The sequence below is a fragment of the Myotis myotis genome, unplaced genomic scaffold (assembly GCF_014108235.1).
Source record: "Myotis myotis isolate mMyoMyo1 unplaced genomic scaffold, mMyoMyo1.p scaffold_m19_p_3, whole genome shotgun sequence".
Classification (NCBI taxonomy): Eukaryota; Metazoa; Chordata; class Mammalia; order Chiroptera; family Vespertilionidae; genus Myotis; species Myotis myotis.
Genome location: NW_023416335.1, coordinates 164973455 through 164991940, shown reverse-complemented (window position 1 = coordinate 164991940; position 18486 = coordinate 164973455). Strand labels below are relative to the sequence as shown.

Genomic DNA, 18486 nt, shown 5'->3' with positions numbered 1-18486 from the left:
CAGCTGAGATCCTAGGCTCTGCTACAGATGTGATTTTCTTTCACCTCCCAAGTCTGTCTTCTGTGGTACCAGGGAGCCCCTGGGAGATGAAGTTAGCTAGAACTAGATACAGCCTTAATATTCAGGTATTTATTCTCAGAACATACAAACTCATCTTTTCAGAGAATAGAAAACAGAAATTTTACTCAGTGACTTCAAGATGGACACAGCCGGCTCACCCTGACCCACATCTAAAAAACTTCCCTGGGTGAGGGATGCCTGGAGTGCACAGCACCCCTTGGCACAGGGGCCGTGCACGGCTCTAAACAAGGCTCTCATCTTGTTTTATAATCCAAAAGGGCAAATGCTATCAAAATGACAATGAGTCCAAGGTTCATAATCCTCACAGTGCCGATCCCCTGGGTCATCTAGGGCAACAGTGTTGCTGCAGCTTATGCTGTGCGAAGTGTCAAGTCTGTGCGAAGAAACCCCCCCAGCGGCCTGGGAGGCAAAGCCATTGGCTGCCGACACTGGCAATCCCCAAGTCAGCCAGAGGGGCAGAGCTGGGCCCAAACCTGTGGTAATTTGTTCTCCCTGTCTCCTGCAGCAGCTTCCCTCCTTTGTAGCCCACCCTCAGGCCTTCAAACCTGAGGGTCTAGCCAAGCAGTCTGAATTTTTCCTAAGCCCCCATAAGAGTGAGGACCTGGAAAGGGAGATGTGAGGGTCCCGAACAGGCTTCAGAGCCTGCCTTGAAGCCGGTGGGAAGAGTGCTGTGTCAGGCAAAAATGGTCTCTTCCCGGCGCTTCTTGGTGAGGATGGTGCCTGGTTTGTGCTGGGCATCTGGGTGGTTGGCTAGCTCTGGGGGGCAGGAAGACACCGGGCTCTCCAGGATGGCTTGCTTCAGCTCATAGAACACAGCAGAGTCCTCTTTGGTGAGGAAGGTGATGGCCACACCACTCTTGCCTGCTCGTCCCGTGCGGCCAATGCGGTGGATATAATCTGGGGAAGGGGGAGAGGAACGTTAGGGAACCAGGCCAGATGCCCTGGTGAGCAGTGTCTGAAGCCTCTACTTCTAAAGGCATCGTCCTCCCCACACCTCCACAGGCAGGAACAGAGCTCATACTACCTGAACCTGCACTACCCACCGTGTTCTCCCCACAACTACTACTGATGGGGCCATCCTACCCCACGAAGACTGAGGGGCCAAGTCCCATTATCTCCCACACCCCAAACACAGTGCTCCCCCAGGTCCTGGGACAACACGCCCACATGAGACAGAGGAGGAGCTTGCCCTGACCAGTGTGGCTCAGCTGGTTGGGTGTCATTCCATTCACCAAAAGGTTGCTGGTTCCATTCCTGGTCAGGGCACATGCCCGGGTTGCGGGCTCAATCCCAGGTGGGGGGCATGCAGAAGGTAGCCAACTGATGTTTCATTCTCAATCAATGTTTCTCCGCAACCCCCTTCCTCTCTAAAAACCAATTTAAAATCTTTTAAAAAAAAGAGTAGGAGCTCTTCTCACTGGGACACGCCATTTGAGAGACAGCTGTGAGAGGCGGCAGCAGCACCCGACTACAGGGGAATGAGACAAGGGGTCTCCCACTCCCCAGACTGCAGCCACTTCCTCACACTTACCTTCGATGTTTTTGGCCATATCATAGTTGACCACCATAGACACATCTTGGATGTCGATACCACGACCTGCCACATCTGTAGCCACCAAAATGTCCTTGGCCCCGGCCTTGAGGTTAGACAGTGCAAATTCTCGCTGCTCCTGGCCTTTTCCACCGTGCAACGTACAAGCATTGTACTGTTGGGAGAATGGTGAGGTGAAGAAAGTGCAATAGAATCATGGAAAGATACCGAAGTAAAGAGGGAGTAGGGACAGAGAGGGAGGGTTTCAGAGAGCAGCAGGGTAGAAGGAAAAGGGAAAGGAGGCAGGAGAAAGAATGAATGCAATTGAAAGAAGGAGAGTACAGGTGAGCTGAAGAATGGGTGGGAGAGAGCAGGATGTGGCATGGCAGAGAGCACCAGGGCAAGGTCAAAGGTAAAATCAGGGGTGAGATATGAAGCCACACAGATTAGAAGTAGAGAGGATGAGGGTGAAAGATGAGGGTAGAAAGCAGAGACCAAGAAGTTTAAGGAAGTGTAAACACCGAGTATTAAGACTTTGATCTACTGACCCTCCTGACCACACTATCCCCTCTCCCAAACATTCATAAACACAACAAACTTGGACCCATCCTATTCCACATCCTCAGACCCTGCCAGAATACGTGTCTCAAAACCTCTCCGTAGCTGGGCCAGTGTAGCTCAGTGATTGAGCGCCGACCTATAAACCAGGAGGTCACGGTTTGATTCCCGGTCAGAGTACATGCCCAGATTGTAGGCTCCATCCCCAGTAGGGGGTGGGCAGGAGGCAGCCAATCAATGACTCTCTCGCATCATTGATGTTTCTCTCCTTCTCCCTTCCTCTCTGAAATGAATAAAAATATATTTAAAAAATAAATAACTCTCCCTGGCCCAAGCCCGCCTGGAGGAAGACCCAAGGGAGCTCTGGTAGGCACTACTGGAATGGACAGTCTTAGTCCTCCTGTCTCCATCACACCTCCCTTTTCCCTCTGGCCCTGACTTGTTCAATACTGGAGAAATTGAAAAATGGGTGAAAATTGAGAGCAGGAGCCTAGGAAGGGCCCTCTAATTTCAGAAAGTAACACCAAAGAGACTGGATTCTGCCCTCCCCCGCCAGACACACCCCCATCTTCTCCAGGGATTTGGCCAAAACGTCACAGCCCTTCTTCTGGTTGACGAAAATGATGATGGGTGGGTCAAAGCCTTGCTCCAAGATTGCCAGCAGCTTTTTCCTGGGGAGAAGAGTAGAAAAATGAGATGCACACTACCTCCTACTCAAGTGAAATGCCCAACCCTGATCTACAAACACCAATTCCAGGCTCTTCAATGCCCATGGCACTGAACAAGAAAACAAGGCAGAACCATCGCCCTTCTCCACCCCATTTCCCCTGGCTCAGCTGTCCCCATACCTCTTCTCTGACTCTGACATGAGGAAGACCTTCTGTTCCACACGTTCATGGGGCTTGCCTGCAGAGCCGATGTACACCACAGCAGGTCGCCGAAGATAGCTCCGGGCCAGACGCTCCACGGCTGGGGGCATGGTGGCCGTGAACATGACCGTCTAGGAAAACAGGACGCTCAGCCTTGGGCCCAGGAAGATACAATCACATATCCTACCATCGCCACAGGCAGTACAGCCCAGGCTGAAGAATTTAAAATAAACCATGGTGTAAACTTTCATAGCCACCACCTTAGGAAATAGTGCCCTTGCCTTCCCACTTCTTTCCTTAGTACCTGAACTTGGCATCTCATGATGATAAGAAGGGCTGAGGGCATTGGCTAGCATCTACAGTGGACAGTACCGTGACTGTTTGGAATCATTTTTCCAGGGTTAAGCTAAATGGCTACAACTGTCAGAGGACTGCATCTAGGCAGGCCTCACCATTTTGGAAACATGCACTCTGAGCCCATGGAAGGCAAGAAGGGCCCCAGAGCAGGTTTGCCAACTTGCCCAAATCTTCCCAACCCAGGGAAGCAGCCTTACTTGGCGGTACTTATGTTTTCCTGACTCAAAGTTGGCCAACATCTTCTCAGGGTCCTCAGCCTCATCTGTGTCCGGCTTCTGGTTGGTGACAGGCATGTGCTCCAGGATCTTCTGGACGTCTGGCTCAAAACCCATGTCAATCATCCTATCTGCCTCATCCAGAACCACGTAGGTACAGCGGCTCAGCACCAGATAGCGGTTTTCCAGCACATCAATCAGACGTCCTGGGGTAGCAATCACAATCTAGGGGGTACAGTGGAATCATATGTAGCCCCAGCAGATACACCCTTCTTCTCTCTTCTGTGAACTACCCACTCACTTGGACAACAGAACCCCAATGCTAAGAAACTTAGACCCCCAACCTCTAATTATGTTTGGCAGTTAAGGTTCCTGAGAATTGGCACAAAATTGCTTGTTGGTATCTTGCATTTTTTCAAGAATGAATGGGGTCTCTGAATAAGATATAGGGGTTAGACAGAGGAGGCAAAATCAGAAGGAACTTTCTTAGATGGAAGAGAAACTAAGAGATATCGTGAAGGGGATTATATAAAATAATACACTAAGAAGTCTGCAGAAAACTCAATTCCTATATCAGACTTGTTATAAAAAGCTCTCCTTCCCTAGCCTGAAAAGGTAGCAACACACAAAGTCAATGACTTGGTCTGGCAGTGATTAAGGGCACAGGATTTGGATATGAATCTCAGCTCTGCCCACTGCCAGCTGTGTAACTTTGGACAAGTTATTGACCGGAGTTTCAGCTGCATCTGTATAATGGGCGTTCCCCTCTGTACTCTCATATGGTTGTGAGAATTACTGACATGCACAGTACAATCCCTGGTGCATAAGTTCTCTATAACAGTAGTACATCTATATAAACCAGCCCTCTTCTTCATTTGACTTAATGTCTGTGGCAGAAACTAGAAAAAGCCCCAAAACAGCACAGTCCAAATGGTGGGCTGGCTGCTGGCTCAGAACCCATGTCAATCATCCTATCTGCCTCGTCCAGAACCACGTAGGTACAGCGGCTCAGCACCAGATAGTGAACAAACCTCACAACCCATGCGCAGCCTGAAGCCCTGGTCTTCTCTGGAGATGCCGCCAATGACAGCCACAGTGCGGATGCCTAGTGGCTTCCCAAACTTGATGGTTTCTTCCTCAATCTGCTGAGCCAACTCACGGGTGGGGGCCAGGATGATAGCATAAGGGCCCTGGTCTGACTCTTCGATCCTGTGGTAAATGGGGCATCCCAGTTTCATGAGCTTTGGTTCCCATGCAGCCACAAACAGGAGCAAGACAAAGTCACACTTAAGAGCAGCTATGGAAATGGAGAGGATGGTGGGAGGAGGGTGCAATGATCTCCCTTAAAAATCAGAGATTCCAATATGCATAACCCATGGACACAGACAATAGGGTGGTGAAGGCCTGGGGCGGTGGTGAGCTATAAGGAGTCAACGGGAGAAAAAAAGGAGACATACGTAATACTTTCAACAATAAAGATTAAAAATAAAATTAAATGTTTGAAGATTAAAGAAAAATCAGAGACTCCAGCTCGGCTAGTGTTGCTTAGTGGTTGAACATCGACCCATGAACCAGGAGATCATGTTTCGATTCCAAGTCAGGGCACATGTCCGGAGCTGCGGGCTTGATCCCCAATAGGGAGCATGCAGGAGGCAGCCAATCAATGAGTCTCTCTCATCACTGATGTTTCTATCTCTCCCTCTCCTTTCCTCCCTAAAATCAATAAAAAAGAAAGGAAACCATGGGGGCGGACTAGAGGGGATTAATGGGGGGCAAAAGGGGACATATGTAATACTTTCAACAATAAAGATTTAAAAAAGAAAACCAAACACTCATTTGCCACTTTCACCATCCCTACCCAGTTAAACCACTCCAACTGGTAACAGATGACCCCACCTGTCAATTTTGGGAAGAGTAGTGATCCAGACCAGCAACGGAATAAGGAAGGCTGCTGTCTTGCCGCTGCCAGTCTCAGCCACACCAATGATGTCACGATTCTGTAGCCCAATGGGAATTGCCTGACGCTGGATAGGTGTTGGTTCCTGCAGTGACCCAGAGAGAGTAATGGGTACAGGCAGAATTATACTACCTGGGCTACTGCCGATAGAGTGGGCACATATGCTAGCACATATGCCTAGTTCACAGGAATGGGGACCTGAGAAGAAACACAATCACCGAAGGCCAATACTTCCACCAGGAAGTAATAGACAATATCACCTTGGTGCCCACTGGCAGAGAAGGCACTCAACAGTCAAGGCACAAAGTTTGTATCCCCTACAACATAGGAACATGCCAGGTCTTCTGAACAATCTGCCCCTCCTCACCTTGTAGCCACACTTATCAATGACCTCCAAGATGTGTGGGGGCAGAGAAGAGTCTTTCCATGATCGGATGGGATTAGGGATCTTGCCACCTTTGGTGGTAATGCTGTAGTCCTCACGGAAGATCCGCCAGTCCCTGTCCGTCATCTCATCTAACTTCTTCTGGGACCAATGACGATCATCCCAGCGCTGCTTGGCTTCCTTCTTACGAAGTTTGCGGAGTCTTGCCCTGGAGCAGGAGCATGAGGAGTAAGTGGGATCAGTTTCCCCAACTCCTTTCTGTACACTCTGGGCTGTGCCCAACCCCAGTCCTGACCACTCACTCCTCCTGCTCCTTTTCTTCCAGTGTTCTCCTCTTCTCCATTAGGTCTCCATAGAAACGTGACTGTTCTCGTTTCTGCTGCTTTAGGTCGATGCCTGCAATGAAGCCTCGCCCCAACAACTGCACCTGGTGCCGTTCTTTGTACCTGGGATTGGGACAGAGGAAGAAAAAAAGGAGCTGTTACAGCAGCAGGAGGGAAGGGCCAACTACCAATATGTACATTCCCCTTCCTAGCCAGGGTCTTTCCTCACCCAGAGTGTTGGGTTAATACTAGTTTATCAATTTCCCCATCCCAGCTTATCTTAATCCTATCTCTATAGTCATTGTTTCTCTCTACAACTGACAGACAACCTACGGAATGGGAGAAGTTACTCGTTAATAATACATCTAATAAGGGGTAATATCTAAAATATATAAAGAACTCAGGCTCGCTGAAACCGGTTTGGCTCGGTGGATAGAGCTTCGGCCTGCGGACTGAAGGGTCCCAGGTTTGATTCCGGTTAAGGGCATGTACCTGGGTTGCGGGCACATCCCCAGTGGGAGATGTGCAGGGGGCAGCTGATCGATGTTTCTCTCTTATCGATGTTTCTAACTCTCTATCTCTCTCCCTTCCTCTCTGTAAAAAATCAATAAAATATATTTTAAAAAAAAAAAAAAGAACTCAGGCTCTCTGCCATGTGAAGATACAGTAAGAAGATGGCCATGTACAAATCAAGAATACTGTTCTCACTAAACACTTGACACCCTGAATCCTTGATGTTAGATTTCTCAGCTTTCAGAATTGCAAGAAATGTTTGTTGTTGAAAAATAAATAAAATATATAAAGAACTCATACAACTTAACACCAAAAAGACAAACAATCTGAGTAAAAATATGGGCTGAGGACCTGAAAAGACACTTCTTCAAAGAGAATATATAGATGGCCATTAGACACATGAAAAGATGCTCAACAAAAGACACTTCTTCAAAGAGAATATATAGATGGCCATTAGACACATGAAAAGATGCTCAACATCACTAATCATCAGGGAATGCAAATCAAAACCACAATATCATCTCACATTTGTCAGAGTGCTTATTATCAAAAAGTAACAAGTATTGGGGAGAATGTAGACAAAAGGGAACCCTTGTACACTGTTGGTGGGATTACAAAATTGGTGTAGCCACTATGGAAAACAGTATGGCAGTTCCTCAAATAATTAAAAATAAAACTAACATATGACTCAGCAATCCTACTTCTGAGTATTTATCCAAAAACATCCAAAACACTAACTGTAAAAGATACATGCACCCCTATATTCACTGCAGAATTATTTACAACAGCCAATATATGGAAGCAACCTAAGTGTCCATCAATAGACAACTGGACAAAGAAAATGTGGTACACATATACAATGGAATACTACTCAGCCATAAAAAAGAATAAAACTTTACCATTTGCAACACATGGATGGACCTAGAGGGTATTGTGTTAAGTGAAATAAGTCAGACAAAGAAAGACAACTACCATATGATTTCACTTATATGTGGAATCTAAAAAGACAAAATAAATACACCAACAAAACAGAAATAGACTCATAGATACAGAGAACTGATGGGACAGATGGAAGGGGGTTTGGGAACATGAGTGAAAAAGGTGAAAGAATTAAGAAGTACAAATAGGCAGTTACAGAATAGTCATGGGATGTAAAGTAGCGCATAGAAAATATAGTCAATACTATTGTAATAACTATGTATGGTCTCAGGTGGGTACTAGACTTATGGGGGGATAACTTTGAAAGTTACATAAATGTCCAACCACTATGCCATATACCTGAAACTAATAGAATATTGAGCGTCAACTGTAATTTAAAAAAAAAGATCTAGTTTAGGCCTGAAGCCACTCACAGTGGGTTGTAGTCGATAGATGTGTCCTCAGATGCATCCCACTCAAAGACAAACTTGCGGTCATTGAGATGCCTCGTTCGGCGCCGCTTCTTAATTCCACCCAGGTAACGCTCCTGCCCACAGACAGAACACAGAGCCCATCAAGCTTGAGGCCCAAAGCTCGCATGCAGAGATCAGAATGGTTAAGTAATTAAAGCTCATTTGTGTGTGGGGAGGGGGGAGTGAAAACAGAACCAAGGCCTGCACCTTAATGGCATGCAGTTCCTTGCTCTTATCCTTCTCCTCCCGGATCTTCTGCCGCCCTTCCTCATCCTCATTTCCATTGGTCTCCCGTTCCATCCTCTCCCTGCGCTCCCGTCGTTCCCGCTCCTGAGGGTCTTCTGCAGACCAAACAAAGCAAAGCTGCAGAAGAGCTCAGTGAAAATAAAAAAGAGCATGGCAGGACCCAGACAATGGACACCAAATGGGAAAAAAGGGAGGTTTATGAGACAAGGGAAATGGGGGATATAACAGAAAGACAGTTTTCTTATAAACTTCCCCCATCCTTTCCTCTTCCAAACTACAGAACAAGTTTCTAGCTCTTCCTGCCCCATCCCACCCATTTCTATTCCATCCAGGGGCCACAGGGGGTAGGAAAACGAACCCAACATTTTCCTGCCCAAGTCTTGAAACTGTTTCCTTTTCTTCCTCTCCTCTTCAAGCATCTTCTGCCGCTCTTCCACCTCCTGCTGCCGTCGCTTCAGCGCTTCTGCCTCTCGTTCTGCTTTGGACAGGAACTTGGGCTACAAAATAGACTGGACTGTAAACAAAGGAGCTAGAACACCACTGATGTTTGGGAGATGGCAGGGAGCTAAAAAATATTTGCTCAGGCATTAAACCTGTTAAGAAAAATACAAACAGGCTTAGGATCCTGTTATGGGCTGAATTTTGTCCCCTCAAGATGCATATATGGAAGCCATAACCCCCAGTACCTCAAATTTTGACTGTATTTGGAGATAGGGCCTTTACAGAGGCACTGAAGGTAAAATGAGACCCTTAGGGTAAGTCCTAATTCAACCTGAATGGTGTCCTTAAAAGAAAAAGAAAAAAAAAAAAAAAAACTGCCCCAGCTGGTGTGGCTCAGTTGGTTGAGCATCGTTCCACGCACCAGGAGGTCACTGGTTTGATTCCCAGTCAGGGCTTGATCCCCAGTAGGGTGTGTGCAGGAGGCAGCCGATTGATGTTTCTCTCTCATCGATGTTTCTGTCTCTCTCTCCCTCTCCCTTCCTCTCTGAAATCAATAAAAATCTATTTTAAAAATATATATTTTAAAAAAATTTGGACACACATACACCAGGAATACGCATGCCCAGAGGGAAGACCATGTGAAGACAAAGACATTTATCCACAAACCAAGGAGAGAGGCTTCAGAAGAAACAGCCCTGCTGTCTCTGATATCAGACAACTGGCCTCCAGAATGGGGAGCAAATGAACTGCTGCTGTTGGAGTGGCCCAGCCTGTCGTGTTTTCTGTGGCAGCCCGGGCCAGCTAACACAGACCCTCCAGTTCCTACCTTAGCCTCCGCTTCTTCCTCGGCCTTTTTCTTGGCCAGAAGTTCCTCTAGGGATAATGGCTGGGCCTGAAGATAAAACACAGGACTTCAGTCCATAAAGGCTCTATCCCTTTGAAGATCAAAAAATTGGGCTTGAATTCAAGAGGAAAATGAGAAACCCTTCCTCTTGCTTGCCTTAGGCTTCTTATCACCATGTTCATCCTCGTCATCCTTCTTAGAGTCTCTGTCTTTCCGAGATTTAAAATCTTTTCCTCGTCCAGGAGATAAACTTTAAGAAAAAAGAACAGAAAAGGTCTATTGCTGTCTTACCCCAGCCCCTGAATGAGGTTCAGGCTGACCCCAAAAAGAGGATGGAAGTTTTCCCAAGACTCAGCAAGACTGGCCCAGGGTCACCCACAGGACTGGATGCTTCCTTTGCAGGCATGGTCACTCTGCCTGCTCTGAAACACAATGATGGCCCCGTCTTGGTCCCAATCTACCTGAATCTCCTTTTCTGAAACTAAGTTCTTCTGGCAAGTGGGTCTTCATTTCAAAATATTTCCAAATATTTTGATATCAAAAATATTTCCTCCAAATAGCAGTTGTACATTGAAGGAAAAAAATCCTGCTTCATAATACACAGTGAATTTAGTCTACACAGCCACCCATATACACCCTTCCAAGACACTGCTATATATGCCCTTCCTCATTTTCCTTACTACCAGTCATAGCAATCCTTTCCCCACATCTGCTATAAGTGTAATCTTCAAGAGATCTCAAACAACTTTGTTATAAGAATTCTGTCCTTTGCCCTGAATTCTAAGTACATATTGGGGCCAAATAAAAACTCTGCATAAAAAGTTTCCAGAAGAAAGCTATCAAGACACTAGGGAAGCCCTAGCCAGTTTGGCTCAGTCGATAGAGTGTCGGCCTGTGGACTGAAGGGTCCCGGGTTCAATTCCAGTCAAGGGCACATGCCTGGGTTGTGGGCTCAATCCCCAGTAGGGGGCGTGCAGGAGGCAGCCCAGCCGGTTGATGGTTCTCTCTCATCATTGATGTTTCTTTCTCTCTTTCCCTCTACCTTCCCCTCTGAAATCAATAAAACATATTTACTAAAAAAAAAAAAAAAAAAAAAAAAAAGACACTAGGGCATTAAGCTATTCCCAAAAACACATGCTGAATATCCTGGGTAGAAAACTGAATGGTTCAGTGGAGCTAAAGGAATGCTTTGTAGGCTGGTAACCTTTTCAAACTCATTTCTAAATTCTAAGACAAGCTGACCCTCAAGAGCTGTGACTTCACTAACTGTTATATGTTCTAAAGACACATGCCTTCTAAAAAGGACAGCTCTGTCCAACCGGCGTGTCTCAGTGGTTGAACATCGACCTATGAACTAGGAGGTCATAGTTCAATTCCCGGTCAGGACATATACCCAGGCTATGGGCTTGATCCCCAGTGTGGGGCATGAAGGAGGCAGCCAATCAATGATTCTCTCTCATTACTGGTGTTTCTATCTCCCTCTCCCTCTTCCTTCTTCTCTGAAATCAATAAAAATGTATTTTCAAATAAAAATAAAAAAGGCAGCTCTGCAGTAATTGCCAATAGGAGCCACTCAGGAAAATTTACCTTCTTACAAAGCTGACCAAACTCAGATGCAGAGAGAAGGAGATGGGAGCATTCCCCTAAGCCCCCTCTCATTCCCTCAGGTACCTGGATCGTTTCCGGTCCTTGTCCCGTCTGTGCCCATCCTTATCCCGATCTCGGTCCTTCTTATTCCGATCCCGCTCCTTATCTCGCTCTCGGTGCCGTCGTTCTCTGAAGACAACAAATTTAAGAAATCACTGGATATTTCCAGAGTATCGGGCTCCACTGCAGCCTGAGAAGGTCCGATGATCTTTTCTCCCCAGTAAAATTTTACAAATTGAGAAATGTGTTTCTTGGGGAAGTTATAAGGGGTTCTAAGATCTTACAGCTCAGAGTTGCACTGCTAAGTATTAATGGCAATGATAGAACATGGACTATATGAACAGATAAACTAACTCTGGACCTTTTGAGCTAATGAGGCTCTAGGTACAGATCCCTCCTAATCTGGAGGTATCAGAGGAACCAGGAATGAAGAAGTCTGAAATGTACTCTCCCTTTCGACATAGCAGACATACAAAGTTACTCTACCTTTCCGTAGACTTGGACCGGGAACGGGAGCGAGACCTGCTGCCCCCTCGACGCCTATCCCTTGACCGATGCCGCTTTCTATCTTTAGAAGGGGAAGATTTCCGGTCCCGGTCTCTATCCCGTTCTCTGTCAGGTGACCGAGATCGCTTCCTTTCCTCCTTCGAAGGTGACACATCACGGTCCTTCTTGTCAGCCAACTCTCCTGCCATCTGTCAAGGGTAAGAGGAGTACTTATTATGTACAGTGGGGCCTTGACTTACGAGTTTAATTCGTTCCGTGACGGAGCTCGTAACTCAAATTACTCGTATGTCAAATCTTAAAGTAAATGAGTGAGACACGTGATGCTGGGCTGATGTTGTGGCGTTCATTGTGACATTCACTGTGCCAACTAGCAGTGGGGTATCTGAAGCTGGCTTGTAACCCAAATTTTAGCTCGCAACCGGCCGAGAGACAGCTCATATCTCGAAAAACTGGTTAGTCAGGACACTCGTAAGTCAAGGCCCCACTGTACTGGGTACTACTCTAAACTGTTTATATATAAGTACTTAATCTCAAAACAACCCTATGACGTAGATATATTAATATGCCTACCTTATAGATGAGGAAACTGAAGCTCAGGTGTATAAAGTAACTTGCCTAAGGACACACAGGTGGTAAATGGCAGAGTTCCAGGCAGTGGACTCCAGAGGCCCACTTTTACTCATTATACTATACTAGTGGCCCAGTGCATGAAATTCGTGCAGGGGGCGGAGGTCCTCTCAGCCCGGCCTGCACTCTCTCCAGTCTGGGACCCCTCAGGGGACGTCCGGCAGTCGGACATCCCTCTTGCAATCTGGGACCGCTGTCACCTAACCGCTCACCTGCCTGCCAGCCTGCTTGCCCCCAACTGCTCCCCCCCCCCCCGCCAGCCTGCTTGCCCCCAACTGCCCCCCCCAGCCTGATCACCCCTAACTGACCCCCCCCCCAGCCTGATCACCCCTAACTGCCTCTGCCTTGACCCCACCACCATGGCTTTGTCTGAAAGGAAGTCTAGAAGGTCTCCTGGTCTAATTAGCATATTACCCTTTTATTATTATAGATTGCCTTTCTGTGGTTAGTTGTTGGGGTCCATCCCTAGCAGGTCCAGCGGTTCCCAAAGGTGTGGACAGTGTCAGTGAAGAAGGAATGACACAGAGGCAGCGTTCAGTTGATCATCATAGCCAGGTTCTCTAGCCAGGATCTCCAGCCAAGTTCTGTATTTATTGTCTTGTTACATCTGTATTTATACCAGTTGATTTTAATCCTATCAATTCTATTCCAAAGGTTAGGGCATTTCTTATCTCCATTCCAAGGTTACGCTATGGTTCTATTAAGCTACAAGGAAGAAACTGAAGGAGATTATCCTAAGTAAAGATTATGTAGCTTAAGTGTGATCATAGTTAAGGTGATTAAATACCCGCCTGGCACTTAGTTAAGGGTTTTTATTCCCTCCCTAACTCCAGTGAAAAATCCTCACCTGGGGAAACAACCTTTCTCGGAGAGGTGGTCCTGTTTAAAACACATAGCGCTAAGAAGGGGAGCAAACATATTAAGAACAGTATGCCATATACGCCAGATCCCTTGAAACATATGCTGTGCAGATGTTTCTTCCCTGCAGCGACTGTGTCAAGCAGAAGGATGGACCAGCTTCCGGCAGTTAGTTTTTGTATATATTCATTTCTAAAAGTATATAACTAATATACCTTATTTTTAAATTTAGACTGCAAGAGCATTAAAAGAGATGTTAGTAAATAACTAGTGTACTCCTACCTCTAGAAACATCCTGTATTGCTTATCTTAGGAGTCTGTTAGGTCTGCCAGCCCACCAGAATCAGTCAACACACAAACCTAAGGGATATGTTCTCTTGAGCTCACAAAAAAAGCTCAAAAGGGGGGGAGGGCTGTCTAACTTTGAGATTTGGCATTATAGTTACCTTTTCAAGGAAAAACTAAATTTACCTGGAGAAACAGAAAGGTACTTCTAGTTATACAATGGGAAAAGCTAGAAGGGTACACAGTACCTCCATGAACTTTTTTATTTTTTTGCAACTTCCTATAAACCCATAATTATTTCAGAAGAAAGGTAGATACCAAAAACTACAGGTCGTAGACATTCTGACTGGCATTCCCTACTCAGATTTTCACAGTCTTGATCATTGCCCAGTCCCATGAAAGATTTGCGCAGGAATTAAGCCCCGTGCCCTTTTGCCTGGGAACACTGAACACTGCCACACTGTCAACTGTCTTTCAGACTACAAAATCTACTTCACTTCACTTGCTAAAACAACAGCAAGTCTGAATCTGCCTCTACCCCATCATCATCATCATCATCATTATCACAACCATCATCTCCATCCCCAACTTGGGATAAATTTCTCAGAACTTATTTTAGCCTCAAATGGTTCAGCTAGAGCCAAAACCGGTTTGGCTCAGTGGATAGAGCGTCGGCCTGCGGACTGAAGGGTCCCAGGTTCGATTCCGGTCAAGGGCATGTACCTGGGTTGCGGGCACATCCCCAGTGGGAGATGTGCAGGAGGCGGCTGATCGATGTTTCTCTCTCATCAATGTTTCTAACTTTCTGTCTCTCTCCCTTCCTCTCTGTGAAAAATCAATAAAATATATTTAAAAAAAAAAAAAAATGGTTCAGCTAGAATATCAGTCCCCTAAGCTTTAGTTTACAACCCCCTTTTCCCACGTCATACCCTGCCATGTGTCTTTAAGAAGGGAGAACTTATAAAGAAAAGAAAAATGAACAAGTAGCACTTTCAAAAGGTGGAGAAACATCCCATTTTATCTCACGACTGCCTGAGAAATGACTGAATGTTCTATATCAGTACCTCAAATTATATTGATGTCTCTACCACGTACAGCCCCAAGAAAACACTCCAGAAGAAAGGCTATTTTCTCTAGAAAGCATCCTAGACATCATTGATTGTTTCAATAAATATTACTCGAGCACCTGATAGGTGCCAGAAACTGTTCTGTGTAGCAGAGATACACCTATAAACAAAACAAAGTCTCAGATCTCTAACACTTAAATTTCAGTAAAGCAGACAACAGTTAAGTAATAAGTTCAAATAGTAACAAGAACTAATGGAGAGAATAAAACATATAATGGGGAGAGGTATGAGCAAGAGACAAGAAAGTGCAGGAAAAGAATTTTTTACATGCACTGTAAGCTGAGATTTGAATGATGGGAAAGAGAGAGCCTACAAAAAACAGGTAAAAGAACTTACTGGGTAGAAGCAATTATTAAGGGACTGGGCAGGAATTAGCTTAGCGTGTTTGCCAATTAAAAACAGACTTGTGTGAGTCTGGCTGGTGTGGCTCAGTGGCTGAGCGTTGACTTGTGAACTAGGAGGCTGTGGTTTGATTCCTAGTCAGGGCACATGCCTAGATTTCAGGCTCCATCCCCAGTCAGGAGCGTGCAGGAGGCAGCCAATCAATGATTCTCTCTCATCATTGATGTTTCTGTCTCTCTCCCTTCCTTTCTGCAATCAATAAAAAAATATGTATTTTTTAAAAAGGGTGGAAACAGAAGCATTGAGAATGCTATTATAGCCGAGGCCGGTTTGGCTCGGTGGATGGAGCGTCGGCCTGTGGACTGGAGGGTCCCGGGTTCGATTCCGGTCAGGGGCGTGTACCTTGGTTGCGGGCGCGTCCCTAGTGGGAGGTGTGCGGGAGGCGGCTGGTCGATGTTTCTCTCTCATCGATGTTTCTGGCTCTCTGTCTCTCTCCCTTCCTCTCTGTGAAAAATCAATGGAATATATTTAAAAAAAAAAAAAAAAAAAAGAGAATGCTATTATAGTAGTCTAGACAAGAGATGACAGAGGCTTGTTCTAGGAAAGTGGCAATGAAGGATGAAAAGAAGTAGACGGCTTCAGGATATACTTTGGAGGCAGAACTGACAGGACGTACTAATAATGAAGGGACAGAGGGGAAAGGGACACAACGACAGCTCCTAAATTTATGGTTTGAGCAACCTAGTGGTTCCTGGTGCCATCAGTGACTGACAAAGACTCGGGGAGCGGGAGTGAGGACACTTAGGAGGAAATAACGTTTCCTTTTGGCCATGTCAGCCAAGAAAACCAAATGGAGATTGCAGGAAGGCAGCTGAAAATGCAGCTCTGGAATTCAGAACAGAGACCGTGGAGACAAAAATTTAAGTCACTGATGCTTAGATGGTTTTTAAAGCCATGGGACACTAAGTTATAACACTTAAGTAGGCAGTATGGTTAAAGAAGAAAACAAACCAGAAGGAATGCAGGGCTGAGTTCCGGAACACTATAACATTTGGAGGAAAAGCTGGAAAGAAGCTAATGTCACTGAGAAAGGAGTGGGGGGTGGGGTGGGGGGTAGGTAAAGTAAAAGGAGGGGAAAAAGGGACTTCCACGATCTGGAAATCGCAGAAGCCAAAGCAGGTTTCCAGGAGGGAGTAGTTAGCTATGCCAAGTGGAGGAAGACTAGGAGATAGAGGAGTGGTGACTCTTGAATCTCGAAAAATGGAGGTGGCTGGTAACCCTGACAAGAGCTATTTCGATGGCACTGGGGTAGAAGCCTGAGCGGAGCGAGAAGACAGTAAACACAGGCAACTTGTATTCTAAGTTCTACTTATTTATCACGGGCACACCCTAGCCATTGCTTTCAGCAGCCGTCCTTGCAAACCTCCAGATCTTTGAGTTCCTCAGTTCTTGTAGGGCAGGGGCACATTCTTTTGTTGTTGTTGAAGTTTTTGTCAAACATCCACTATGTACAAGGCACTGCGCTAGGTGCTGTGAGAGTTACAAAAGGAAATCAGGAAGTTTGTTCTGCAGAACAATACAGGTTATGAGACACATACCAAGATGAAGGCTCAGATGGAGTATCTATTGCATGAGTTCAAAGAAGTTTCCTTTCATTTGTAACATCTGCACAGGAAGTGGCTTTTAGCATTTAAGTATAGGTAGAATTTAAAGATGTGTAATTGAGGGTGCGGAAAATAAGTCATTCCGGGAAAAAGAAATAATATAGAAGGCGCAGAGGCGGGAAAGCATGACTGGTTCTGGGAGAAAAGCCAGGGTCCTAGTTTGGCTGGAGCAAGGGCTACTCAAAACACGAAGGAATAAGGTCAGACGGGGGGCATCCCAGATGCTGTGCCATGGGACCTGGCCTGCGCTCCCCAGAACCAACACTACCCTCTGGGGCCCGCGCCCCTTCGCTCTTGCCGGCTAGAGCCTTCCGGGCTCAGGCCCCTTCCCTGAGCCGTTCTTCCCCGCCTGGTCCCAGAGGCAGGGGCACCGCCGTGCCTCCACTCGCGCCCTCTGTGCAAGCTCGTGGGAACCGCCTCCATCGCCCGGGACTCACCACTCTGACTCTGAACCGCCCAACGCGGCCTCAACGTCGCCCAGCAGTCGCCATCTTTCCCTTTTCCGGGTCGCCGAGATGCACCCCCACGACCGCGCGGCAAGCTGGGAAGGCGAGTTCCTAATACTGGGCTGCACTTGCCCATGAGAGCTCCAGAACTACCAATCCCAGAATGCACGGCGCCAGCGTCAACCCCGGGGCGCGGAGTCTGCTGGGCAATGTAGTTCGCCAAACATCTGAGTCGGCCAGCGGAAGAGTTTTCCGTGGGTGGGCTTCCCGCAAAAGGCTCCTTCCCAGCGCCGTCTTCTTGGAATGTGCTGGTCTTCCTAGAAACTGCAGTCAACGACTACCATGGCTTGTGGCTTATTTCCCTTTGTGGAAAGCGTTTTTACAAAAATATCTGTGAGAGAGATTATTAGTCCCACTTCATAGGTGGACAAATACCAGTAAAAGTTAGGTTACAGCCCTAACCGGTTTGACTCAGTGGATAGTGCGTCAGCCTGCCGACTCAAGGGTCCCAGGTTCGATTCCCATCAAGGGCATGTACCTTGGTTGCGGGCACTGAAGTATGGTACATCTCAGGTAGAAACTGTAGTTTAACTTTAACCCTGCTGTTTGGCTTCTGTGCTTATTTGCTTTGTTTAACAATAGAAAAGTTACTTTGATTTTCTAAATTGTATAAGTCATCCCATTCGATTAAATGCCTTATTGATTGTAATGTGAATATCCCATGGGTTGTGGTCATACTGGTTTTAGAAAGCACATTTTCCTTTACCTGGGAAGGAAAGCACAGTTATCCCAAGGTCAGAGGGCTCCAGTTAACTATCCTTGTTGACTCAGTGTTCCAGAGACCCAAAACTGTAATTTAGATAACATGCCTAAGTTTAACCCAGGTCAATTCAGTGACCTCGAGACCCAAAACTATAATTAACATGCTGCTTCTGCTTCTGTAAACTGCTTTTTTGCAAACCAGGTTCCTCATTCCAAACCTTGAGATGTAATCAATACCTTTGTGATCTTTGCCTATATAAGTCTGGCTTTGCCACCATCTTATCACTGTGAGATTTGGGAAAGCAAAATGGCCCCTCATAGTCCTGGATTGCAATAAATGTGACTCTAATTCGACTTCTTGAGGCGTCCTTCTGTGATTTGCGGGGTACATTACAACAGCACAACCCCAGTAGGGAGTGTGCAGGAGGCAGCTGATCAATGTTTCTAACTCTCTATCCCTCTCCCTTCCTCTCTGTAAAAAAAAATCAATAAAATATCCTATCTAATAAA

General features: G+C 46.3%; 1 protein-coding gene across 1 annotated transcript; it reads right to left on the bottom strand.

Annotated features, from left to right (window-relative positions):
* Window positions 1–107: 107 nt before the first annotated feature.
* On the bottom strand, window positions 108–17337 carry DDX23 (DEAD-box helicase 23). The gene is made up of 17 exons (XM_036298269.1): window positions 17206–17337; window positions 11845–12053; window positions 11383–11487; window positions 9868–9961; window positions 9694–9759; window positions 8785–8923; window positions 8388–8521; window positions 8142–8254; window positions 6256–6399; window positions 5936–6161; window positions 5508–5653; window positions 4643–4820; window positions 3594–3836; window positions 3019–3170; window positions 2733–2841; window positions 1613–1787; window positions 108–978 (listed from the first exon to the last, which is right to left on the bottom strand). Exons 2-17 carry the CDS (start codon window positions 12051–12053, stop codon window positions 755–757), a joined length of 2457 nt encoding a protein of 818 aa, XP_036154162.1. The 5' UTR covers window positions 17206–17337; the 3' UTR covers window positions 108–754.
* Between the last annotated feature and the right edge of the window lie 1149 nt (window positions 17338–18486).